This window comes from Cervus elaphus, chromosome 1 (genome assembly GCF_910594005.1).
Source record: "Cervus elaphus chromosome 1, mCerEla1.1, whole genome shotgun sequence".
In the NCBI taxonomy this organism is placed as follows: domain Eukaryota; kingdom Metazoa; phylum Chordata; class Mammalia; order Artiodactyla; family Cervidae; genus Cervus; species Cervus elaphus.
This window is the reverse complement of record NC_057815.1, coordinates 41,850,482-41,876,069: the sequence shown is the minus strand read 5'-3', so window position 1 is coordinate 41,876,069 and position 25,588 is coordinate 41,850,482. Positions and strand designations below refer to the sequence as shown.

Sequence of the window (25,588 nt, the reverse complement as noted above, 5' to 3'; positions counted from 1 at the left end):
TTCTTGAGGAGCTGCTACATGGCAAGCACGTCATATATACAGACCCCGATTACCCCCATAACAGCTCTGTGGGATTAACAGCCATGGCTTCACATCACAGATGGTGAGCTTGAGGCTCAGAGAAGTCAAGTTGCCTGTGTTAAAGACCTCATGTGCCAAGTCTCTCAGTGGTGTCCGACTCTTTGCAACCCCCTGGACTGTAGCCCACCAGGCTTCTCTGTCCATGAGTTTCTCCAGGCAAGAATACTGGAGTGGGTTGCCATTTCCTTCTCCAGAAAAGACATCATAGCTTGGTAGAAATACATCCACCTGGCCCCCAAGCTCTTTAAGCTGGGGGAGTCCACAGAAGCAGTTTCCTCTTCCTCACGGGTGGGCTCCCCTGAACCTGCCCTGAGCCGTGGGGCTATGAGAACATTGGGTTCTGCTGTGTGCCACTCTTTGCCATAACAATGGCGCAGGAAGCCCACCCCTGACCCCAGGTGTGGTTAATGACCAGGGCTGAAGGACCAGTTAGGCTCTTGAGGTCTTGTTGTCTCTGATTGCCTCTGTGGCTCTCTTTTAACAAGGCTGCATGGAAAGATTCTGTGAGGTAGGACTGGCATGTATGGATGCCCAGGTTGTGCACTGCTCAAAGGTACATAGCCTAAGGGGCAGGTAGAGTCTGGAACCCAGTTCCTACCCTACTGGCCAAGCTGTGGCTCCTGGCACCATGGGGCAACCTGCCAGAGGAATGCCTTTGTAATTCACACAGGCCCTGGACAGGCTGGTGCAGCCCTACCTGGAGAGCAAAACAGGGATGAACTGCCAGCTTCTCACCCTGGTACAGATCCTTGAAGATCCACCAAAGAAAGACTCATCCTTTCCCCTTCTACCTTGGGCCTCTGGCCTACGCTGAGGCTTGACCCTGCCCCCACCCGCTTCACACACACACACACACCCCCTCACACACACCCCTTGTCATGAATACCCCCTGGCCTCCTCTTCGGCTTCAGCAGCAACCTCTTGATAGCAGGGACTCCTCTTGCCTAGGAGCTAGGCCCTCTTGCCTGAAGAGCTGAGCCTGTCAGGGCTCAGGCCTCCCAGGGGTGCCAGCTCACAGACTCTGACCATTCACGTCTGAGAAGCAGAAACAGCCCCAAGGCCCCTCCCCACCCCCACATCCCAGTATTTCAGTCCTTCAGGAAAAATGGAGGCTCTGCAATGCAAGGCCCGACTTGTTGATGTAAAATCTTACTCTATATTCCACCCAGGTTTATACGAGTGAATTATGCAAATCTTTGATGGAAAAATATTCCTCCACACATCCTTGAGAGTGTAAAACCTTAGTCAATAATTCATACTCGCATGTCTCTGACTGCAGGCTTTTTCTTCATTATAACTTGCACCTCGTTATTTGTCTTCTGAGTTTTATTGTATATCTTGGTGTAATGCCGTGCATTATAAAATTTATCTGCTTCATTATTTGATGAGCCAGGGCTGGGGATTGTGCTAAGATGTTGGTGTAGGAGCCAGGGGACCAGGACTGCCTGGATCCTGAAGGATCCAGCCCCATGTGACAGAAGGTAGAGGAGGTGGCTGACAGCATGGTGACTTCAGGGGATGCCAGAAACCACCCTTCATCCCCCACACCAGTTCCAGATGTCCCCTCATGCACTAACTGGCATCCCAGGTCACACCATTACAGCGCCTTGCCTTCATCCCTTTCTCCAAAGGTCTGTTTGTCCTTAGAAGTCAGATGACCCTGGAGAGTTTTCTGGGAAGAATGTTGTCTGAGTAGGTGTTTAAAGCTGGAGGAAAAGGAATTCCCTGAGGGTCCAGTGGTTAGGACTCTGGGCTTCCACTGCAGGGGTCCTGGGTTCAATCCCTCATCAGAGAACTAAGATTCCGCGTGCCCTGCACAGCACAGCCAAAACAAAAAAACTGGAGGGCAGAGAATTCCTAAGGATGCTAGGAGGGAAAGGAAGGGGCAGCCACTGAGATGGATCAGGGGTGCAGTACCCAGAGGGGGGTCTGCAGGGTGGGGAGCATAAACAGAGAGAAGACAGAGTTTCCTCTTGTTCTGTAACCCAAGCAGGCCAGTGAGGAGAGGATGATCAGTGTGAGCAGAGGTCCTCCCCTAACGGCAGGGGTGGAGGATGCTGTCCAATTCTTGCAGTCAACCACAGCGCGCCCTGATGTGTCTACTCTAGCATGGCTCATGGATCCTCCTGGGACGAGAGTCCTGGGAACCTGTACTCTTAAGGGGCAAGGTCTCCTGGGAAATTGGTGAGGAAGTGGCAAGGACAAGGATGGTCTTCCAGCTATATTGGGTCTCCTACCTCTCTGGGAACTGCCCTGCACATCGCTGCCTCTGAGCCTTTGTTCCAGCAGTTTCCACCCCCTAGGGTCCCCTTGCCTCTGCTCTCCCCATTTGCATCACTCCACGTCAGATGGTGAGCAGTTCTCCTGGCAGAGTGCTTAGCAATCTTCCCTGGAACTGCTGTTGTGCTGCCTGTTCTCACCACTGCAGTGAAGCTCCCGGAGGTCGGGTTTGTCCTGCTCACTCATGGCTCCAGAACCCAGCATAGCCCTGGCGCCTAGCAGGTGCACCATCAGTGCTTGTTGAATGGCTGGGTGATGCCCTTGCAAACGCTCCTCCGCCAAAATCAATTTCTCCTAATACCTCCCCGAATAACTCAGATTTTCTTCATTTTCATGTTGCTTAAGCAGGTCTCTACCTCACCCTCCCCTTACCCCCTCCTCCCAGGAGACAAGGACCCTGGGGCCGAGACTGTCTTTCCCTCTGCCTCACCTTCCTCCTGCAGCTGGCTGTGGTGCTCAGGCCCAGAGGAGGGTCAAGACTGAGATGCCTCTGCCCACGGCAATGGGAGGCTCTCCTGATGGCCAGTCAGGGCCTTGGTTGTTTCATGATGATTTTTTTCAGGTCAGTAGTGAGAGGTGGGGTGGGGGAACCTATTAACACACTTGTAGGATTTAATCATGATGCTGCTGGCCAGGGTTTTCTGTCGCATTTTGTTGGGAAGAACTGGGGAGTTTCTCAGCTGCCTGGGAGGGCCCTGCTGTCTAGAAGCAGGGGGAAAACTAGCTGACCTCTGTGAAAGCTTGAGCCATGGACACAAGGCAGAGACCTCAGGCATATCATCTGGGGTCCACAGGCCTCCCTGTCAAAGGTGCATGGATCCAGTTCAAGGGATCCATGAATTGGGGCTGGGGTAAACCTGCATCCTTTTTTCCACTAACTTCTAACTGAAATTTTGTACTTCCATTCTGAACCATAAGCAACAAACCTCAGTGGTAGCAGCACCTGTGACTGTGATCAATAGGTATTTTCGTGTCACAGCTGTGGCACATATCTGAAAATATCATTTATACTCATCACTATTACAAAATTGTTCTAATATAACTCAGCACTAGATCTTATTTCATAAAGAATAGTGAAGAATATATATTATGTGATGAACTATGTCAAAAGTTTGCTACTGAACGTTATTTGTATAACCGTACTTTGGTATATCTGGTTTCCTTTGTCATTTTATGTATGTTACACATTTCAAAGGATTCTGTTTATTGCCTTAAAGTAAATGAATGAATAGATAGACTGATTCTGAAAAGAGGTCCATGGAATATCAGAACCCCTGAGGAAGACAGAGGCGGCCCAGGTCATGGGTGGGCGGGGAGAAAGGGAAAGGCAGTAAGGTTTTCTGTACCCACCTCCAACCATTATTAGACTCTCTCCCTAGGGCAGATGGGGCTTCTTTAGTGGCTCAGTGTAAAGAATCCAGCCGCGAATGCAAGAGACTTTGGTTCCATCTCTGGGTTGGAAAGATCCCCTGGAGAAGGAAATGGCAACCCACTCCAGTATTCTTGCCTGGGAAATCCCATGGACAGATGAGCCGGGCAGGCTACAGTTCGCGGGGGTGCAGAACAGTCTGGACACCACGGAGCAACTGAACAACAACCCTTGGATGGAGGTGCTCCGGGGGGGCAGCCACGGGGCGGGGGCAGCCAGGGGGCGGGGCATCCAGGGGGCGGGGCAGCCAGGGGCGAGGCCTCTGCCCTGGGTAAGTGCCCTCCGTGCTGGGCAAATGCCCTGCATGTGCTGGCTTTCCGCACTCACTGGGACGGCCTACACCTTCTTCCTTCCCCAGTCCCAGCCATGATCACCTCCCACCCCAACACCACCATCGCCATCAAGGGCCACGCCAAGGAGCTCAACTGCACGGCGCGAGGCGAGCGGCCCATCATTATACGCTGGGAGAAAGGGGACACGGTCATCGACCCTGACCGCGTCATGCGGTATGCCATCGCCACCAAGGACAACGGCGATGAGGTTGTCTCCACGCTGAAGGTAAGCCCCCGTGCCCATCTCAGGGGGAACCCCACTCTCAGAAAGTGGGGAGCCCACAGCTATTGCATCTGAATCCAGAAGAGGTAAACAGGGGTCTGGGAGCCCCACCCCGAAACGTACCTCTCCTTTCCTACCTATTTCCCTCCTTCACACACCAACCTATGTCTTGAGCCTCATTTTGTCTCCTTTCTGACAACTCTACACTTTAAATGTATGGGATCCTCAGCCACGCCCTCCCTCTCCCCTCCCCCCTGGACCGCTGGATCCTCCCTCCATCATGGGACCCCCTCAGCCCCTCCCTCTGTCTTAGGACCTCTCAGCTCCTCCCTCCATCCTGGGACCCCTCAGCCCCACCTCTGCCGTGGACCCCCAGCCCCTCCCCCCAAGCCCTCCAGCCCCTCCCTCTTTTAGACACGCTCAGCCGGCTCCCTGCACAGACTCTTCCACACTTCCATCCATTGAACTTCCTGGGAAGAGGAATTCTTGACAAACCCTGGGTGGGTCCCCTCCCAGAAGAAGGTGGTCTTGCTGGTCCCCCACTAGATGGGCCCCCTTCAGCAGATGGGGTCTAAAAGACTCTCCCCATTCCTTCCTCTCTCCGCGCCCTCTGCCCCTTGGACTGCCTCCCAGCTCAAGCCTGCTGACCGTGGGGACTCTGTGTTCTTCAGCTGCCATGCCATCAACTCATATGGGGAGGACCGGGGTTTGATCCAACTCACCGTACAAGGTACCTCACCTGCCCCACGTCCCCAGCCCCTTCCTCCGGGCTCTGGTGCTCACTGCCAACTCCCCTCAGGAGTGGGGGACACTACACACCCAGGGGAGGTGACAGGAAACAGCTCTGGGGAAAAGCCTCAGTCCACTCTCCCTCCTGCCCAGAATGGTGTGATAGGATCTTTCCAGGCCACTGCAGACAGCAAGGTCTGTGATGGCAGAAGCCCCTGTGGAGCACACTGTTGCCCCCAGAAGTGGGGGGCCTGGATCTGTGGGTCCAGACCCTGGGGGAGGTGTGAGGAAGGAAAGTGAAGATGGAAAACCTGGGAGCTCTGCATGGAGGGAAGCGGGCCATTGGCTGTGAGGGGTCCCTCCAAAAGGGGCTGAGGAAGAGAAGGGGACAGAGCAGGGACCCAACGCGCCCGCCTCTGCCTCTGAGCCCTGCTGCCAGGCTCCTCCATCCGCATGCTGCCTTGCTGGAACTCCAGGGCTCAGGGCCCTGAGAGAGACCCTTGTGCCACCAGTCTGCCCAGCACAGATCCCTTGATCTCTGCAGAGGGTCGGCAGGAGGCCAAGCTCTCTGCTGCCATCCTCACCCCTGTCCCCTTCCCCTGTCACTCCCCAGAGCCCCCTGACCCCCCAGAGCTGGAAATCCGAGAGGTGAAGGCACGGAGCATGAACCTGCGCTGGACCCAGCGATTCGACGGGAACAGCATCATCACGGGCTTTGACATCGAGTACAAGAACAAAACAGGTAGGTGAGGGCTCAGCCCACCGTGGCGCCTTGCACCACCTGCCTGGACAGTGTTCCTCCGGCAGGACAGCCCTCGGCTGTCAGGGCTGCCCATCTAAGACAGACACACAAGCCGTCGTGTCTTCCAAAGGGAGGGACGTTGGTCAGGTTAGGAACCCAGGGGGCAGATGGAAGGATCCCCTCAGTTGATTGGGAGGAAATGTCAGTCCCTTCTTCCCAGGACTGACCCTGGGCAGATCCATAGGGCATTCTGATTTAAGGCAACTTAAAAGGCCCTGAGCCAGGAACTACTGGCTGTATCTGTGGGGTCAGAGACATCCCAGTTTCACTGGGTCATCTGGGCTGTCCATATTTGAGATGATGGGGTTGCTTGGAAGTCAGAGAAACTGATCCTTCCCAAGAATGAGTCACTGGGGACATAGGAGTCCCTGGAAAGTTTAGATCTAAGTTTCTTCTTAGAAGCCCTCCAAGACCCCTCCCTTGGGACTCTACTAATAGCTTCTAAGAGGTTGCCTTCTACTGTGAAGCCACTTAGAGCAAAGTGAACAATGGACCCCTGTGTCTCTGGGGAAACCAGGGACCCACAATCAAGTGACAGGGATGGCAAGGAGGGGACAAATGACCTGGACAAAAGGCCAAGCCAAGAAAGAGCTGTAGGTGATGTTTGTATCCACGTGACTATTTCTAAAAGGTAGAGGCAACAGGGGGCTGCCCCTGAGAGGGCCCCAGGTGACTTCAGTGCAGGTGAGAGAAGGAAAAACAAACCCCTCCTCTTGGGTCCTTTCATGCTTTCAGAATTCAAGACCACCAGCCCATATAAGCCTTTTAAAAATACTTTTTAATATAAAACACAGAAAGCAAGTCTGGAAAACTGAAGCCTCCCCAACCGCCCTTCTCCCACCAACTCCAGCTCCTCTTCCAGTCCTCAGCATAGATCCAAGGTTTTGTTTCCTCAAAAGCCTTCCAGACCCTTCCTCTCTTCCTTAGCACAGCACATAGTCATTGGCTGTCTGACTATCTGCTCCCCTAAAGTGTCAGCCCCAGGATAGCATCCACAGCTGTGTTTACCTCTTGAGAAGCCACTCTGCCCAGGACACTGGCTTCCTCGTTCTTGATGCAGGTTTCTACAGGAAGGAGCCCTGCCCTCAGAAGCTTACAGTCTAATTGGGGAGAAAAGTCAGCTCATAGCCAGACCTCCCAAGGTCACTGTCAGGGCAGAAGGAGGGCCACAGAGAGAAGGGGCTGCTGCACAGACAGGGGTCCTCAGAGCAGTATCTCTCCCGTCCTTGCAGATGCTGCCCTGAGCTGGGAGAAGATGGGAAGCTAACGGGGCCTATATTCAGGGAGAGGGAAAGGGCCGAACCCCAGCAAGGTGCAGTGCACTCCGGGGAGTGGCATGTCTAGCAGAGGGTTCACAGACCCAGCGGTGCTAGTGGTAAGGAATCCACCTGCCAATGCGGGAGATGTGGGTTCGATCCCTGGGTCGGGAAGATCCCCTGGAGGAGGAAATGGCAACCCACTCTAGTGTTCTTGCCTGAAGAATCCTATGGACCGAAGAGCCTGGCGGGCTATAGTCCAAAGGGGCACAGAGAGTTGGACATGCCTGAATGACTAAGCACACAGACCCAGTTTCTCGGCAATAAGACTAAAAAGTGCTCTGGGCTCCAGGTTGGGAGGGAGCCTCTGGACTGAGCTTTTATTTCCTTGGGGAAGGCCATTGAAAGCCACTAGCCATGTCTAAGATCCTAGTGAGAGACTTAAGCAACATGGCACCTTGGCAGGGGTCATCAGGCGTCATTGGAGAGGAGGGGTGTCCAAGAAGCGAGTGACCAGGCTGCCGCAGTCTGTAGCTGAAACAGGTGATGAGCAGGGGCTGGGCAGTGGTGGAGGCAGAGGGCACAGAGAGGAGAGGAAGCCCACTGGGTTCATCTCACATCTCAGGGCTTCCCAAGGCTGGGCACAAGCTTCCTGGGAGCCAGACAAGAAGGGATGGGTCTGTCCACAGCCAGCATCTCCCTGCCTGCTTGATGTAGCTGGCAGGGCTCCATTCCTGTTGGGGGTGGGGAGTGGATGCCCGGGCTGTCCCTCGGGTCCCTCCCCTACTGCTCATTGGGACTGCCTCCCTGCCCTCCTCCCCCATGATGCCCCATTGCCCACTGTCCCCCTCCTCCACTGACCACCTTCTAATGTGTGGAAGCCTTTCCTGGGGCGCTGCTCAGCCAGGCAAAGCTGAGAACATCACACATCTGGAGAGCTGTGGAGAAGGAGAGATGGGCAGGGAAGATGCTATTTTCAGAGCTCATCCACATCTTCCCCCAATCCTGTCTGGCTCTCCTGAAAGATGAGGAACCATCATACCCACTCCAGCTCTGGGGTACCAGGATGGACAGAAGGGGGAGGAGAGTGTAATGAAACCGAACCTCAGACTCTCCCATCCACAGGATCTTTGCACCTGTAAAAAAACAAAAACAAAAACAAAAAAAAACAGGTCACAGGATCAAGAGCCCAGAGAAGCTGGGCTGGTCCATTCTCCGGTCTTCCAGTAGGCCTACTCTGGGCCATGCCGCTCAGACAGGCATCTGTGCTGGCATTTAGGAAAAGGAGTCCCGTGGGAACTGAGGAGAGTTACCACTGGAGTAAGGCAGAGGCTGTGAACACAGCATCGCTTCCTCATCTGTGAGGCCTGTCTTGTGGGAGTGTTTTGAGGACTGAAGAGAAAGCAGCTATCATGGGGCCGTAGTTCCTCTCCTCCTTCTAACTGAAATAGCTCGTGTGGCAGTTTACAGTCCTGTGGGACTTGCAGGCTGAAATGTGTGTCTGTCAGTCAGCAGCATGTACTGAGTGCCAATCATTTTGTTGCCGAGTCATGCATCGGCCATGTGGTAGAAAAGAGAAAGAACGAGGAGACAGAGCGCTGCCCTTGGAGCTGATGATGCAGTTGCAGTGAGAACATACAGAGATATACACACTTGAGCGTGCACACACACACACATGCACACACGCAGGTACTTTCAGGACCATTACAAAGCACTCTGCAATCGCATGTAATATACCACAAACTGAATTACGTGACAACTGAAAAAGGTATCCTAGGGAACGGATGGGTGACTCAAAGAAAGGAGCGGCATGTGTGTGCATGTGTGCGCGCGTGTGTGTGTGTGTGTGTGTGTGTCTAAGTAGATCTTCTGCCTGCATGGAGTATACTAGAACAAGAACAAGTTTCAAAGCAGAAGACTTGGGTTGACCAAGTGTCAGGGTTGCGTGATCTTTAGCAAGCTACTTAAGGTCTTTGAGCATCTCTCTCTGTCACTACAGACAATGGCATATAATCCAAGGTGGCTGTGAGGAACACATGAACATGAAGATTTATGTGCCCGTGCCTAGCACAGAGCCTGGCGCATGGTCCCCATGCTGTGGCTCCTGTCCCTTCCCGCTTCCTCCTGCCCCAGACCGCACCCTCCTGTGGCTGGAACATCTGTCCCTGACCCCCTTCTTTGTCACAAGTGTGCCTCTGCCAGGTTTTCTGCCGTGTTGCTCATCATGCTAATTTTCCCAGGGAAATTACCACGTCTGCCCTTTCTAAGCCATTGTGCTCACGCTGACTCCTGGCCCCAGGCAGCAGAGTAATAATACATGAATGCTGAATGATAAATAGCACCGTCCACACAAATCTATCAGACAGCGCTGCGCAGATTTAAAAATGCAGACACCACATTTCGGCCCTGTTTTCCAAGCAAGGAGCAGGGATGAGTTCTGTGAGGATGGCCCAGAAGGCAGCCTCATGGTAGGAACCATCAGCCATCATGGGCTGAGCCAGCCCCATGCGGCTTGGCACTGTGTGGGTGTGGGGCTGCCAGAGGGTCGGGTGTTGGGATGTGGTGAGTGGTCGCGGTGATCCAGGAAAGCCCTTCTCGGTGCAGTGGAGATCACCGTGGGGGGCTCAGAGCTGTGATGCAACGAGGAAATCAGAGATGCAGGATGGACCTGTTTCCCCCTCACAGGCAGCTGAATGCTCCAGATGTGGCTTTTGTCCAAACGCTCCCCCTTCTACAGTGAATGTGTCTCCTGAAATACCAAAGCCCCCAGGTCCCCTCCCAGCAAGGAGCCCACTGAGTAGAAGGCACTGACATCTCCCCAGCCGCTTCCTTATTTTTTAAGAAGAATATTTTGCATCATAAACCCTTTGATGAAGAAAGGGAGAGAGAGCCCTTAATGAAATATGTTAATCTGGGTAAGCCAGGCTCATATGAAAGGGAATATTAAAAGAGACAATATTCACCAAAGCCAGCTCAGTACTCTGAGAGCTGAAAAGGAAAGGGAAGAAAATAGGGCCACTGATTTCAGCTATTCAGGTCAGAGAGATGGCAGCGATCAAGTTTGGAAAATCAGCGAGTGACCTCCAAATTTGACTCTGATGCATGAGCCTGCAGGGGCTGTGGGGAGAGAGCGGTTTTGTGCCAACATCAAAGGTGATTTGGGAACACAAGGACAAATCCACCTGCAAATGACTGGCAATAGCAGAAAAAAGGGGGCCACTCTCTGGGATCCCCCCATCTTCCTATGATTGGCAGCTAGGGAGGAGGCAAGCAAGCGAAAAGCAAAGGGTATTTACTGTGACTGCAAAATGTGGAGGAACCACAAGTCCAACACCCAGGACCACAAAGTGGGCTCTGATCTAAGACCAACAGTGGGTTTTAAGTGCCCAGGGTGTGCCAAGTGGTAGAGATGGGCAAAGTTGTAGATATGGTTCCCTTCAGGGAGCTTCTCTGTGTATAGATGGAAATAGAATCCAGGGGTGGGAAAAATGTATGGAGTGAGAGGAGAGCATAGGATGGAGCCTTGAAGAACTTGAACCATAAGGTAAGAAAGATGTACCTGCAAAGTGAAGAGGTAACCCAAGAGATTAGTAAAAGCTAGAAAGTGAAAGTTGCTCAGTTGTGTGTGATTCTTTGTGACCCCATGGATGGGGTCCTCCAGGCCAGAATACTAGAGTGGGTAGCCATTCTCTTCTCCAGCGGATTTTCCCAACCCAGGAATCGAACCAAGGTCTCCTGCATTTCAGGTGGATTCTTTACCAGCTGAGCTACCAGGGACTCCCTAGGAAAAGCTAGAGACTATTTTAATAGGCAACCCAAGAGAAGAGTGTGTTGGGAAGGGACAGGTTTAAGTGTTGAACATACCTGGAAGGCCAAGTGAGAAATCAGACTTGATGACATGCACGTCCCCTGTACAGTGGAGATATGGTGCTGATGTCATAGAAAGGTATGAGGGGTAAATGGTGTCCATCACTGCACTTGGCACATCACAAGTGCTTGGTAAATATTAGCACCTCTTTTTTTTAACCCCTTAGTTTTCAGACACATCATTTGGGTCTCCTTCCTCTGCCTGCACTCATCAAAAATGAATGCACTGACTCATGATCGCTGTCCCTCTCCTATAAACATGGGCAAATCAAATATGACGTGTGAGCTGGCACCAGTTCCCAGGATGCCACAGAGAGAAGTGAACACCTGCCTCCACATTGCTAGCCCATTTCCTCCTGAACTAAAGTGGTACCCTCGGCAGGAAGGAGCCTGCGTGTTTGCAACTCTGGCTTAACCTCCCAGCCCCAGTGACTTTCGGGCAGTTGGGGTGTTTTGAAAAGACAAGGAGAATATACTGTTTTTCTGAGCATCCATAGTCTGCCATTTGTGACGCTGGCTCATGAAACCAAAGAATTAAATGCAAAACTGCGCATGGGGGACCAGGCCAGTGCCCTTCACAGATGCCAAGCTGGTGTGGCTAAAAGAGGTGTTTTGAAAAGCATCAAGACCTCAATTAGCCAGAACCTGGGAGATGGGATAGTCTCTTTGGGTGAACCAATCCTCCTGATTTACCAGGCATTAGCTTAAAAAAGAGTCTTCCTAAAAAATTCTAGAATATGCCATCCTCCCTCCCTGATTCAGGGATTAAACTGTAGTGAATATAATTTAATCTTTTCTGCTGACAATTCTCAGGATCCTCTACTGTGGATTTAAAAGACATGGAAAATTAGGCTGAATAGTCACATCAGGACGTGCCCTGGGAAGATGTTTAAGCCACACTATCAGCTAGTTTCCTTGTGCTTTGCCTTTTTTTTTGTCTTTTCAAAGCAAAGTGCCAATAACGTAATCTGGTTATGAATTCTGCGTTTGGAGGGTACTAGCTGAGGCATTGCTGTAACTGCAACCCCTTCCATTTCTCTCTGGAATCCCCTAGTAGGTGCACAGGAAAAAATTCATTAAATGAACGACTGGGTTCCTCTGGAGATGCAGAATGTTTACTGTCACAGTATCCCTGAGTGGTATTTATCGGGTATCTTTCACATTCTACAATTTTGCTAAACATTAGCCCTGGAATGGGCTGCCAGTCCCCCTGGATGAATTGGAAACATGCTCATCACTTTGTTGGCTTCTGACGCTAAAGATTCAGAGACCATTCTCTTGCTGGTGAGAGAGGAAAGGGTTTGCCTAGGGACTCTGGCACTTGGTTTATTCCCCCACCCCACCCCCAACAGCCTAGGAAACATTCAAGACCACCACCACACAAATGCACAGGAAAAAGAAATACAGAAGCACACACAGAGGAGGAGAAAGGGGGGTAAGACTTGGCTTCCCCATTTGCACTGGAATCTTGGGTGGAGGGGGTGTCTCACAGTTACAACACAGCACTGGTGTGGTGAGAGACCAGGAACAAGGGCACTGGCCAATGAGACCCTAAGAGACAGCAAGCATTGGTGATCTTGGAAGGGGCCATAGGAAACATCTGAGGTTTGGGTTTACCAGGCGGCCCTGGGTAGAGAAGGGTTAAGCTCCCTGATTCTCCAAGCAGTGGACTTGCTGTTCCCATGCTCAGGCATCCCGTGATCTCTTGAACTTCATGGAACAGAACAGTCCTCTCTGAAATTCTCTTGCTGCAGTCTCTGTAAGCAGGACCTCTTCTGGGCACCTAGGTTGAGTTTGGGATGTGCTGCTGCTTGAGGCTGGAGAGGGGTCCTGGAGTTTGCCTGGCTGTGGTTAGAAGTGGGTGTCCTTTCTCCAGATTCCTGGGACTTCAAGCAGTCCACACGCAACATCTCCCCGACCATCAACCAGGCCAACATTGTGGACTTGCACCCGGCCTCCGTGTACAGCATCCGCATGTACTCCTTCAACAAGATTGGCCGCAGCGAGCCGAGCAAGGAACTCACCATCAGCACTGAGGAGGCTGGTGAGCATCTCGCCCTGTCACCCCTGCCCATGGGCTCGGAGATCAGGGGCATCTGGGGCCCTCACCTACCCTGTCCACTGGCAGTGGGTTTGCAATTAGAAGAGGTAAGGGGGGAGATTCCAAGGTGTGTGTTTGTGTCTGCCTCTGGATCATCGGAGACTCTTCTGCCTGACCTTTTCCAAATGGGTTTCTAGATGCAATGTTTTCAGGAGCTGTCCGTGGTTCTGCTCCCACTCCACTGGCCCCAGCCTGCCTGGAAAGGACAGATAGGCTAGAATTGCAAAAGCTGGGGGTACTACTGCCCTGGATTATCTCCTGTGACTTTTGTCATGAAGTTTTCCTGAAAATTTAAGCAAGATTTCCCTTATTGTATTTTCTGTTACTGTCATTGCAAAATAGAAATTAATACCAAAAAGTACATATACATGTGCAGTTTTCCACATAGTAATAATAATAAAGCAAAAACTAGTATAACCAACACTCATTATCACTTCCCAGAGGTCCTCTATATACCCCTTCTCAACCATAACCCCATCCCTCCCCCTGAAGTAACAAGTATCCCAGCTTCCTTGTTTTCTTTTTCATACATGTCACTGGTATATGTACACATAACCATACAGTTTAGTTTTGCCTGTTCTTCTAATAGAATGTATGCATGAAATAATACTTCATATATTCTCTTGTATCCCCCTTGTTGTGGTCTATATTCCTTTTGTGAGCTTCAGTATAGCTGTATAATTTGTCTATTTTCATTCCCCATCCAAGGAATATAAACAGTTGCAGAATTACAGACTCATCAGATGGACAAACTTTGCTCTTTAACTGAAAAAAAAAAAAAAAGAAAAGAAATGCCAAAATGTTTTCCAAAGGGTTGTACCAACTTGCTCTCCCATGGTTAGCATATAAAAGTTCCTGCCACTTCATATTTTGGTCTGCACTTTGTACTATCAAACTTTTTAAAAATTTTTGCCAACCTGCTGGATGTGGAGTCATATTTAATAGTCATTGTTTGCTATGTTTTCAGCAAACTATGGAGAATGAATAGGAAATTTAAACCCTATGATCACTTCAAGAGGGACTCAAACAGAGGTTCTTTGCTGCTTTAGACAAGTTTTTCCTTTCTCTGCAGCAGCCCTCCAGCTCAAGGATGGGACTGAGGGCATAGGGCTCTTTTCTTCCAAGACATGACTCATAACGTTGTTTCTCCTGACCCCACCCCAGCTCCTGATGGGCCTCCCATGGATGTAACCTTGCAGCCAGTGACCTCACAGAGCATCCAAGTGACCTGGAAGGTAAGCAAAGTCAAAAGCATTTCCCCTGAAGTGTCTCCCTCCCTTTCCCATCCTTAATATTCAAATGAAGCCCCAACAGACTTGTTAGTGTCTGGTGTCTTCCAGTACCCACGCCTATTTATTACTAAATACATGAGGTTGGAGGGGTGGAAAGAGAGGAGGATACAGGAACTCGTCCCCCCACCAATCCCCACTCCCTCCTCCACCATGGCTTTCTGATGGAGGCCTCTGCTTGGAGTGGGATGAAGAATTTGTCAGTGCCAAGGAGAGAAGATGATTCTTTTACATGCTGGTCTGTCCTACAAACCCCACAGGTTGTAATATATCTAGAGCTGGAATTGATTTGTGTACATTTCAAAGGGACTCTATGGATAACAGGAGACGAAATGACAGGGTCTCACCCTTGTCTTGGCCCTGTGACTAGAGCTGAGAAGTAGGGTGAAACCATCCCCTATGTTCTCACAGTCAAGACTTCAACAGGGAGCTTGGTCTTTTCTTGATTTCCTCCTCTGTAAAATCAGAATGAAAAAATAACTGCCCTCCCTAGTTCTGGGGGAGGCGGAGCTGTAGAGAAAACAAACCAGTGTGTGCTGCAGCCATTTCTAAGGGGAAGAAACTTGTAGATCTAGAAGGTATCTGAAGACTGTCTCTGATGGGAAATCTTAGAGGCAATTCCACAGCAGGGCAGAGAAACAGCATAATCTTGAGCATGACCGAGGAATGCTTTCCTGGGAAACTCTGGCCTCATCACCGCATCCCTGGCATGGGCACAGAAGGGCTGCCCATTCTGATGGCTTCCTGCTGCATTTTCCAGTGTTTGAGTATTTTCTTGCACTAACTTCTCTGTTCCTGTGGAATGGACAGAAGAGAGATTTCTCCTTCCTATCAGAGGAGGCCATGGTATAGAGATGCAAGGTGACTTCCGTGGTCATTCAAGTCATGACAGGTGCGGAACTTCACTGCACACAGTCTGGAGCCAACGCCCAGTCTCCCCACAGAAGCCCACTGTCTGGAGGTCAGGAACAGAGAGTTTCCTAGGGCCTGTTCCTGTTCTTCTTCTTGGATTTCTCCAGCCCCACCAGTAGGGCTTGGGGGGTTACCTCCTCTGCATCTGGGCTTTGAGTCCAGGGTCATTTTCTGACTCTAACTCCTGGTGGAAAAACTCCAGGCACTTTAGTCCTCCTTCTAGTCCCTTCATAAAGGTAGACTTGAGAATCAGAGGGATTCAAAAGGGTCTAGTAATATTTTCCCTAAAAAAAAGACTGCGTGTTTGGGACCTCCTTGGTGGTCCAGTGGTTAAGACTTCACACCTCCCCTGCAAGGGATCCAGGTTCAATCCATGATCAGGGAACTAAGATCCCACATGCTGTGTGATGTGGCCAAAAAATAAAACAATTTTTTAAAAAACCAAGGGAAAAAAGACTACATGTCTTGGCATGCGCACACACACACGCACACACACAAGGCGGCAGAGCCTGGTTCCCTCCCGCCCCAGAGAAATGACCAGGACAAAAGTGGGACAGAGGCTGGGCAGTTGGTCCTCCCTGGGTACCAGCCCTCTGAGTAGATAGATACCTGGAGCCCTGGTTCCCTCCAGGTTCAGATCTGGTTGCCAGAGCTTCCCTCAGAAACTGGGAGTGAAGCCTGGAGTCTAGACCCCAAGTCTTATCTGCATCCTGACTCTGCATCCATTTCCTAAGAATACTCCAAGGAAGCCTGGAGGTGGGGGCGGGAATGAATAAGTATGTAAACCTCTGAGACATTTGGCTACAAAGCTCCAACCTGGAGGTCGATAAAAATTTAGAATCAGATTTACTTCTCCAAAGTCTCATAATGAAAAATAAAATTGATTAGAAAGTTAGAACTTCAGAATGAACCAGCCTATCAATAAATTTTGGGGCTGACTTCTCAAGGGAATTTTTTTTAACACCAAGAAACAGATTAATGAAAAATAAAGATTCACTTGAAAGATAAGTCACTTCATTTTAAGACTCTTTCCTTGAGATGGATCACCACTGCTTTATGACATAAATTTGCAATCAGCTCTATTGATTTCTTAATGCTTCAGAGAAATATTGTTAAGATTGATTTAAATCCTGAGTGTGCCTGTTTAAGGAGGTGGGGCCTTACAGGGAGAAGGAAGGGGGTGGGGGGGAAGATATGTCAAAATTTGTAAAAATGTGTGAATATCTATATGTATGTAGCAAGGTATGCCTGAATGCCTACCCAAGGCCTCTGCCAGTGTATGTTGATGTGAAGGATGGCAGTGTGGTGCTATGTATATCACACATAGATAAGTGTATATGGTGGTGCAGGCGGCTCTAAGTATGTAGGTGTGTGTGTCATTGTGCAATGATGTATATATCAGTGTATTTCAATGTGGGCACAGATATGTAATAGAGTATATGTCAGTGTGAGGACAAGGGCACCCTGAAGATATGTTTGTGTTTATAATAAGTGTCTGAATGTGTGAGTGTGTAGATTATTTGTTGTTTAGTCACTAAATCGTGTCTGACTTTGTGAACCAATGGACTGTAGCCTGCCAGGCTCTTCTGTCCATGGGATGCTGACAAGAATGCTGGAGTGGGTTGCCATTGCCTTCTCCAGGGGATCTTCCCCACCCAGGGATTGAACCCTCCTCTCCTGCATTGGCAAACGGATTCTTTACCACTTAGCCACCTGGGAAACCTGAGTGTGCAGATACAACACCCACGTTCAGAAATTCTCCCTCTTACCAACTAGCAAACAGGACTAAGTGCAGAGAGAAAGATTATTCAGGCATCAACAGAAAGTCAAGTCAATTAAATACATACACACCTAGTTAGTGAGTTCAAAACAATTATGTTAAATTAAAAACTTAATTTTATTAAGTTAACGGTGAGCTTAAAAATGCAGTTCATTTGAAACATTCATTGAATTTAAAAAATGAGCTGTTTTACTAACTTAATTGTTTTTGATCACACTATTTTTTAGTACAGTAAAAGGTGGGCTTTTAAATTAACTGCCTCGTCTTCAAAACCCTGATCCAAGCTGTTTTTCTACGTACTGGTGTGTGTGCATGCTCTCTCAATATATAGATGGGCACGTCCCCTCATTAAAGGAGCCAGTTTCTATTTGTGAGTCTATATGTTTCTGGCCGTGGGTAGGTGTGTATTGGGATGTTTGCTTTGATGGATCTGGGTGTGTGTGTTCATGGTTCCAGATGTAAGGGGACGTATCAAGATCCTCTGTGTGTGTGTGAGAGAGAGAGAGATCACGTACAAGAATGTCTGTGTCAGTGTTTCCCTGTTGATGGTTTCTCTCTCAGAACACCTGTGTGCGTGGCTGGTTGTGTATCAGGGTTCCTGCTGGGGGTGAGAGTGTATTTTCCACCCCAAGACTAACACCAGTGGAGTCTTCTCCCTTGGCCTGCCCGCCTGGGGTCAGCCCTTCATTCCCGCCAGCCCAGACAGAGCTCCGTGGTCCCCCCTGTCACCTACCTGTCACCCCCATCTCTGTCCCTCCGTCCAGAAGCCAGCTTTAGGCCCAGGCTCTCCACGCACCCCAGCCGCTGGCCAGGATGTCAAGGGCAGTCCAGCTCCAAGAGGGGCTGGGCTCGCATCAAAGTCAAGGACTCTTTTTTTTTTTTTCTTGTGGTACCATACCATTTTATGTACATAAAACTGATCATTTTAACCATGTTCATAGGTAGAGGTCAGTGAAAATGTACATTAACAGTGTTGAGCAGCCATCACCACTATCCATCTCTAGAACTTTCTCATGATCCCAAACAGAAACTCTGCGGACCCAGCCATCCTAGCCTCCAGTAACCTCTGTCCTACTTTCTGTTTCTGTAAATTTGGGGATTCTAGTCACCTCAGAGAAGCATCATACAATATTGCTCCTTTTGTGTCTGGTTTATCTCACTTAATGTATTTTCTAGGTTCATCTATGATGTAGAGGTTATCAAAGTTTCATTCCTTTTTAAGGCTGAATAATATTTCATTGCATGTATGGACCATATCATCCTTATCCATTCACCTGTCTGTGCACACTTGGGTTGTTTTTTACTTTGGCTTTTACTCCCATCTGGGTGAGATGGGAGCCTTACAAGGCTTGGGAGCAAGGGAGTGACATGATCTGCCTTTGGTTTTACGAGCATCCTCTCAGAATGTCACTGTGTCTTTGTCTCCCCCCACCACCCTCCCACCCCATACTCACAGGCGCCCAAGAAGGAGCTGCAGAATGGCGTCATCCGTGGCTATCAGATCGGCTACCGAGAGAACAGCCCGGGCAGCAATGGGCAGTACAGCATCGTGGAGATGAAGGCCACCGGGGACAGTGAGGTCTACACCCTGGACAACCTCAAGAAGTTTGCCCAATATGGCGTGGTGGTCCAGGCCTTCAATCGGGCTGGCACAGGGCCCTCATCCAGCGAGATCAATGCCACCACCCTGGAGGATGGTGAGGGCGCCAGTAGAGGGTAATGGGTACAGATCTCAGCTGTGGGCAGAGCCACAGGGGTGCCAGGGAGGGCTGGGGGCCCTTCCCTGCTCCTGGGCCCCATCATCATCCTGTGGTACACACAGCCTCCCTGGATCCCTCCATCTCCTCTCACCCATTGGCTTCTCAAGGGATGCTTGGTCCGTTTAAGCCTCTGGGCCTCTCCATCCATTGGCTGGCTCTCTATCCATCACTTTCTAATGCTTTGCCCATTGGTCTGTCTATTGAGCTACTGATCTGTCTGAGTGCCTATCTGTGCATCTGCCTGACTCTGCATTCATCTTCTCCCTCTGCCCCTCATTCTGGCCCCTCACCCACCTCTCTCCCCAAGCTTTCCTCTACACTCTGGGTCCTATTTCCCCTCCTTTAGGCCCTCCAGGCTGGAAAAAGGACAGAAGCCAAGTTACCTCTGCACTTCTGAGCTAGAACCTGTCCACCATCTGTTTTAGGGACCTGAGACGAGACTGTGGAGTTACAAAATCCCAAGGTCCATGGACAGAGGATTTGGAGCCCAGTTTTAAAAACTGAATTCTTTGAGGATTGGAGAGGACTCCAACTTTGAGTGAATGATGGGGTTTCTCAGGCAGAGAGGGTTAAGAGGCAGCAGGAGCATGCCGCTCTCCAAGCACAGAGAAGAGCCCACTGTTACCCGAGCTTGTGCTAGGAAACGAAAGGAGACATGATCCTTGATACCCACCCCAAGAGATGGAGCCTGGCTGGTCACAGCCCCCCAAAAAGCAGAATAAATAGAGCTTCCTTCTTGATACCCCAGCCTAAGACCAAGAAATGGAATTAAAACCTGTCACTGAATCTGAGCCTTCCCCCAGCAAAGGGAGGGAACTGACTGCCCTGGAAACATAATGCCGTTGCCCCATGGGCATCGAGATACCCAGCATTCTACCATTAGAGATTCATTCCTTTTGCTAAGCAATGTCCTTTCCTATCTCATTCTCTCTGAAAATGCAGACACCCTTGGGAGGGAGGACGCATCAGGTCAGAAACACCAGAAAGTAGATTAACTCATGCCAGTTGTTCTTAATTTTGGCTACAAGTTGGAATTATCTGGGGAGTTTAAAAATCCTGACGCCTGGCCTCATCCCCAGAGATTTCCATTTAAGTGCTCTGGGGCTCAAGCTACACTTTGAGAGGGAGCAGATGTCAGTGCACTGAGCCCCCGGGGAAAAGGGAGAACACAGAAGGAGGGAAAGGTGCATAGAATGCAGAGGTCCAGAGAAGCACCTGAGCTACACTACCACCAGCTCCCTCACCCCCTCCACCATCCCACACCCTCACCAGCCCATCAGTCACCGCCCATCCCCCACCGCCCCCATGCTGGCCACAGGCCTGGCTGGATAGAGGAAGACCAGCTTGTCACCATTACGTACCAGCGGTGCAATCCCAAGCAGTACTCTGACACAGTGCTTCTCAAACCTGAGCACACACAGAGGGTTGTAAACAGATTGCTGGGCCCTCCCCCAGAGTTCTGCTTGAGCAGGTCTGGGGTAGGAGCCAAAAATGTGCATGTCTAATAAATTCCCAGGTGATGCTGATGCTGCTGGTGCAGGGAGCACCTATGAGAACCCGAGCACTAATGGCCAGGTCATTGCCCATAAAAGGACCCAAGACTCACAGAGGTTATGAACCTGTCTAGAATTGCCCATCTGATGAAAAAGAGACCAGGTCAAAATCCAGACCTGACCCTGAATCCCATACTCTTTCTACTTCACCCTGTTGTTACCCTCTTGCTTGGGAGCGAGGCTGGATGCTGGACCAAATGACGTGGATGCAGGATGCTCAGGGAAGTCACCTGCAGGGGGAACAGTTGCCCCAAGTCCATATCAGCACGCCTGACCAAACACTAAACTCCATCCTCCAGGGCCATCCCAGGAAACAACCTGGCCAGGCCCACCCTTGGCTTCCATCCCACATCCCTTGCTTTTGAGGGGGCTACAGTGGGGGCTGGGATTACCCACAGGGAGAGATCAGCATGGGCTGTGGAGACATTTTCCAAACAAAGGAGGAGAGGGGAAGAAAGTTTCCAGCAGCATTTGCTCAGCAGTTTTTCATACTTAATTAAGGCCCTCGTTAGCCTGTCAGATCCTGATCGTTTCCTGGCAATATTAGCACTCCTCCTGGGGTATTCAAGGGCCCCTGCCTTAGCAATAGTGTCTTTTCCATAATTATATTACCTTCATTTTGTTCGAACGGGCGATCTGTATTAGTTTATTACACTGGGTCCCTAATTACATGGTGCTTATATTTTTACACCTAAGTAATATGAAACAATAATCATTCTCAGAGAGGATCGTTAGGATGATGTATTATCATTTAAATGCTCATAAAAATTAGAGTTGCCTCTTGTGGGGCAATGGGATCTAATTACCTTCCATCCAGCCTGCGCCTCCTTTCTCCCACTCAGAGCTAAGCAGACGTGGCCTTCCCCTTTGCCCCCAGCTCCTCGGAAACCAGGGCAAGTGCCACCAAAGTTGTCCCTGGCCAAGGGGGCTCCTTGGGGCCTGGTGTCGCCCCTGTCTCTCATCTCAGATGGGTGGGCTGCAGCTGGGCCACCCCCAGAGGCTGGGACTTAGGTTAGGTTCTCAGATGGAGAGGGTTAAAGGCAGGTGGGCCACCCAGGCTGGTCTTGATATTTTTCCCTCACCCAATGCATTTTTGTGTGTTGGGTGCAGGGACAATGGACAAAGTGTAATGATTCCAGAAGCCCTAAAGGTGTCTGAGGGACCTCTTCTCCCCGCCCCAGGGTTATTTGAGAGCCTCTTTCCTTCTTTTCCTTCCCCTCAGCTTGGCACAGGGGCAGGGACACACACGGCTGGCAGCCATCAGATAAGAGCATCAGTTGCAGCTCCCCACAGGGCTGGCTTGGTCTTCCACGTTCTGTTACGTTCAGCGGAGGTGGACCCCCAGGACCTCATGCCCAGAGTGCATCACCTTCTTCCCTGGACACTTACCCAGAATCAGGAACATGCCAGCCAGAGCCCAGGAACCAAGCTGGAAAGATCTCCATTCACCCAAATCTCCAGGGAAGGAGACTGGCTTCCCTTCCCAGCCACCAGCCCAAACTCTCGAGACTCACTGAGTCAGGAGGGCCTCCCACTTGGGTAACCCGAGGTCCCTCTGGCCGGGCAGCAGGGTCCTGCCTGCACGTGGACGTTGTCCTGTTCCTCCCTAACCAGGCCCTTTGGCTCTCCCCTCCGCAGTGCCCAGCCAGCCCCCTGAGAACGTCCGGGCCCTGTCCATCACTTCCGACGTGGCCGTCATCTCCTGGTCGGAGCCCCCACGCAGCACCCTCAATGGCGTCCTCAAAGGCTATCGGGTCATCTTCTGGTCCCTCTACGTTGACGGGGGTGAGTCTGCTGGGGGTGGTGGCCAGCTCACGGGGTGAGAGGCAAGGGGTTGGTGGAGGCCCACACTTAGAGCTGAGCATCTTCCCGTGGGATGTCGAGCGGAAGCCCAGCCTCTCCCCTGCACCTGCTATCCCATGCCAGAGCCAGGGGCCAGAGTGAGAGGTGGTGTCCATGGTCACCTTCCCGGCGGGGACAGACATCAGCTGCCCCTGTTCAGCAGTATGTTGGGCAGTGGCTTAAGGGGTGAGAGGAACACATTGGCTTTTTTGATGGAGTGTGTTGATATAAGGACTCTGTGGCCATGTCAGTCAGGAAACAGGTGGTAAACTCAAGCGGGGCAATTGAGACTTTAATGAAGGCTTGTTGGGGCCCCGGGGACTAGCACCAGCAGGAAGCCGTCACTGCCTAGGACTGAGGGGCAAGAGGAGGAAGCAGGGCCCCTTGGCCAGACGGATGGCGAGGCCTGTGTTCTGTGCAGATGAGCTGCCCAGGACCTGGAGAAGAGTGAAGAAGGTTGCACAGTGGAGCTGGGGGTAGGGATGGCAGAGGGAGGAGAGCCAAGACAGTGGCCCAACCCTTTGGGCGCCTTCCTTCCCACGGGACGGGCTAGTGTAGCCCCGCAAACACAGCAGCCCCTGCCCAGTGGTGCAGCAGAGCTCTGGACCAGGAAGTCATGCCAGCCAGAGGCCCAGCATCCCAAACCGTGGGCGTGAGTTTGCTCGCCACACCCTGAGCCTTCTGCCACTGGTCGCCTGACCCGCTCCTTCTCTCCTGGAGGACCTGGGACTCCAGCTCACAGCCAGCCCTCTGGGCCAGCTGCCCTCCCCGCCCCTCACCTGGGTTCTGGTGCACCCAGAGGCACTGCTGACAGGAATTCTCTCTCCCGGCCACACCTCCACCTTCTCCTCCAGGAGTGCGGAGGCCTGCAGGTCTTCCAGGGCCTTATGCGATGAGATGGCCTCACCTATCTGTGCTGAGCCACAAAAGGGAAGGGCCCTCATTTTCCAGAGCTTGCTCCCCCTTTTCGAACCCTGTGGCTCCCCAGCTCAGCCCTCGGGTGGGCAAGGCATCAGCCTCACTAGTCTCCAAAGGCCACTGAATTAATCGATGGCCAGGCTGCCCTCCTCCTGGGTCTTTCTCTGGCTCTAGTCCTGGACAGGTCCCTCCTGGTTTCTGACCTCCTGGAAAAGGAAAGTCCCACTTCTCAGGCCTCCGAGGGCCCCCTCCACTGACCCAGAGTCCCCTGAGGCTGGGTCTGGAGTCCTCACCCTCTGGACCCTGGCAGACTATGGCTGGTCCCTGGCTAGGCCCGAGACCAGGCCTCTGCCTGTGCCGGGTCCCTGGCGAGGCGCCAGGGTAGGTTTGCTGGTACTTGTCTTCTGCACAGCCTGTCCTCAGCTGGTGTCTGGGGCTGTTTTCTAAAAAAAAAAAACCCAGTAGTCTCAGGGGGAGGGTTGTCAGCTCAGAAGCCTCTTTCCTCTTCCTGAGACCCTGGCTGTCCCACGGGATGCTCTCCCTAAGCTCTTCTTCAGCGTCTACAGCAAGTTCTTGGCAGATTCAGGGTGACGGGTTCTCGCTGAGCCCGAGGAAGGCCTGGCCCTCCCAGCCGCGGCTGTCACTCCAGCAGCCTCGCCCATATCTGCAAGGACATCTTTGCAGACAAGATGTCCTTGATGTTTGAGGAAGGGAATGGGGCCTTAACCCCTTATCCTCTCGAGAGTTCAGGGTGCCGGTCCAGGAGCGGTCATGTGCAGGGCAGGCATCCCCAGCCTGTCCCAGGTCATGCCACCTGGATCCATCGCCTATGAGAGCTGAGAGCCCAAGGAGGTGTCAACTTCAAGAGCGGTCACAACCTGAAAGTTGAGAGTTATTAATAATTCGAGTGGGAATTTTTAGGACTTCAATCCTGGGAGACAGCATCTCAAGTAGCCCTGAGAGAACTGCTCCAAGGAGGTGGGCAGAGGTTATAAAGAAGTTTCGCCACAAAGACCAGGTAGCCTGAAGGTCAAAAGTATTTTTGTGAATGAAAGAAAGCTGGATATTCCAAGTTAAGGAATTTAGCCCTTTTCTGTATATGGGAAGACAGAAGAGTCTGGACTCAAGGAAATCATCCCTTTCATATGCAACTCACTATCCTGCATTTTTTTACATCCTGAGTTCCTCAGTGTTTACTGTAGGGAGTGGCTGCAACCTGAGATCTGCCGTATCACCCAGGTATTCTCTTTCCTGAGTGCCTTCAGGGCTCAGGGATTCAGTTTTGGAGGGCTAGAATGGTGATTGTGAAATCCTTGTTTACTGATATGGTAGGAAATAGTCCATTTTTCAGAGGTGCTGGGCAGCCAAGAGAAACAGCTGCCCACTGTCCACCTGGCCGAGGCTCCTTCTGGGTCCAAGTCACTCCTGGGGTCCCTCACATGGAAAGAGGGGTGGGTGGAGGACAGGGAAGTGAGGCTTGGAGAGATAAAGAGGTAACTATTTTATAGGGAGAGTATTAAGTTGAATTTGGTACAGCGTTGACTAGGGGCTGAGGCCCGGCTGGCATTTGTGGGTCACCCTGGTTGTGCCACTTGGGGAGAGACACGGCCTGGGAGCAGTGTCTCAAGTCTGCAACCATGACCTTGAGGTGAAAGGTCCCCCTTGTTGCCACCACCATGGAGTCAAGGTCCAAGCCCAGGCTGGTGGAGGGGCAGTGGCTGGGGGACCGTGGCCTGGCCTGGCCGGCCTGGGCCGCACTCAGGATGCGCATGTCTGGCAGAGTGGGGCGAGATGCAGAACATCACCACGACGCGGGAGCGGGTGGAGCTGCGAGGCATGGAGAAGTTCACCAACTACAGCGTGCAGGTGCTGGCCTACACCCAGGCCGGGGATGGCGTGCGCAGCAGCGTGCTCTACATCCAAACCAAGGAGGACGGTGAGTGCGCACCTCCCACCCGGCCCGGCCTCGGCACTCGGGGCCAGCTCCCAGGATTGTTGCTCCAGCCTTCCACTGCTCACCCCACCCACAGTTAAGGGGGAGAGCAGAGCCCCATCCTTTCTCCTATCCCTTCATTCTCTGTAGAGTGACTCATTGGAAAAGACCCTGATGCTGGGAAAGATTGAAGGCAAAAGGAGAAGAGAGTGGCAGAGGATGAGATGGTTAAATAGCAGCACCAGCTCAGTGGACATGAACTTGAGCAAACTCTGGGAGATAGTGAAAGACAGGGAAGCCTGGCGTGCTGCAGTCCATGGCATTTCAAAGCGTCAGACATGACTTAGCAACAGAACAACCAGGGTGACTTTGAGAATTCTGGGAGCGCTGCTTTGGAATAATACAGCTTACCACAGGTGGTGGTGAAGTGCCCCAGGACTCATGCCTAAACATACAAGCCACCGTAACCCCCTCCCCTGCAGCATTGGGGTCAGAGGCCAA

At 51.5% G+C, this 25,588-nt stretch overlaps 1 protein-coding gene across 1 annotated transcript in view; it reads left to right on the top strand.

Moving 5' to 3' along the window:
• The window catches only part of DSCAML1 (DS cell adhesion molecule like 1), a 356,428-nt gene that overhangs the window by 300,949 nt on the left and 29,891 nt on the right, over positions 1 to 25,588 (top strand). Inside the window, exons 12-19 of the mRNA XM_043900168.1 lie at positions 4,149 to 4,348; positions 4,979 to 5,075; positions 5,688 to 5,816; positions 12,876 to 13,043; positions 14,265 to 14,335; positions 18,538 to 18,778; positions 22,033 to 22,179; positions 24,935 to 25,090. Of these exons, the coding sequence (XP_043756103.1) occupies positions 4,149 to 4,348; positions 4,979 to 5,075; positions 5,688 to 5,816; positions 12,876 to 13,043; positions 14,265 to 14,335; positions 18,538 to 18,778; positions 22,033 to 22,179; positions 24,935 to 25,090 (1,209 nt within the window). The remainder of the gene's footprint in view (positions 1 to 4,148; positions 4,349 to 4,978; positions 5,076 to 5,687; positions 5,817 to 12,875; positions 13,044 to 14,264; positions 14,336 to 18,537; positions 18,779 to 22,032; positions 22,180 to 24,934; positions 25,091 to 25,588) is intronic.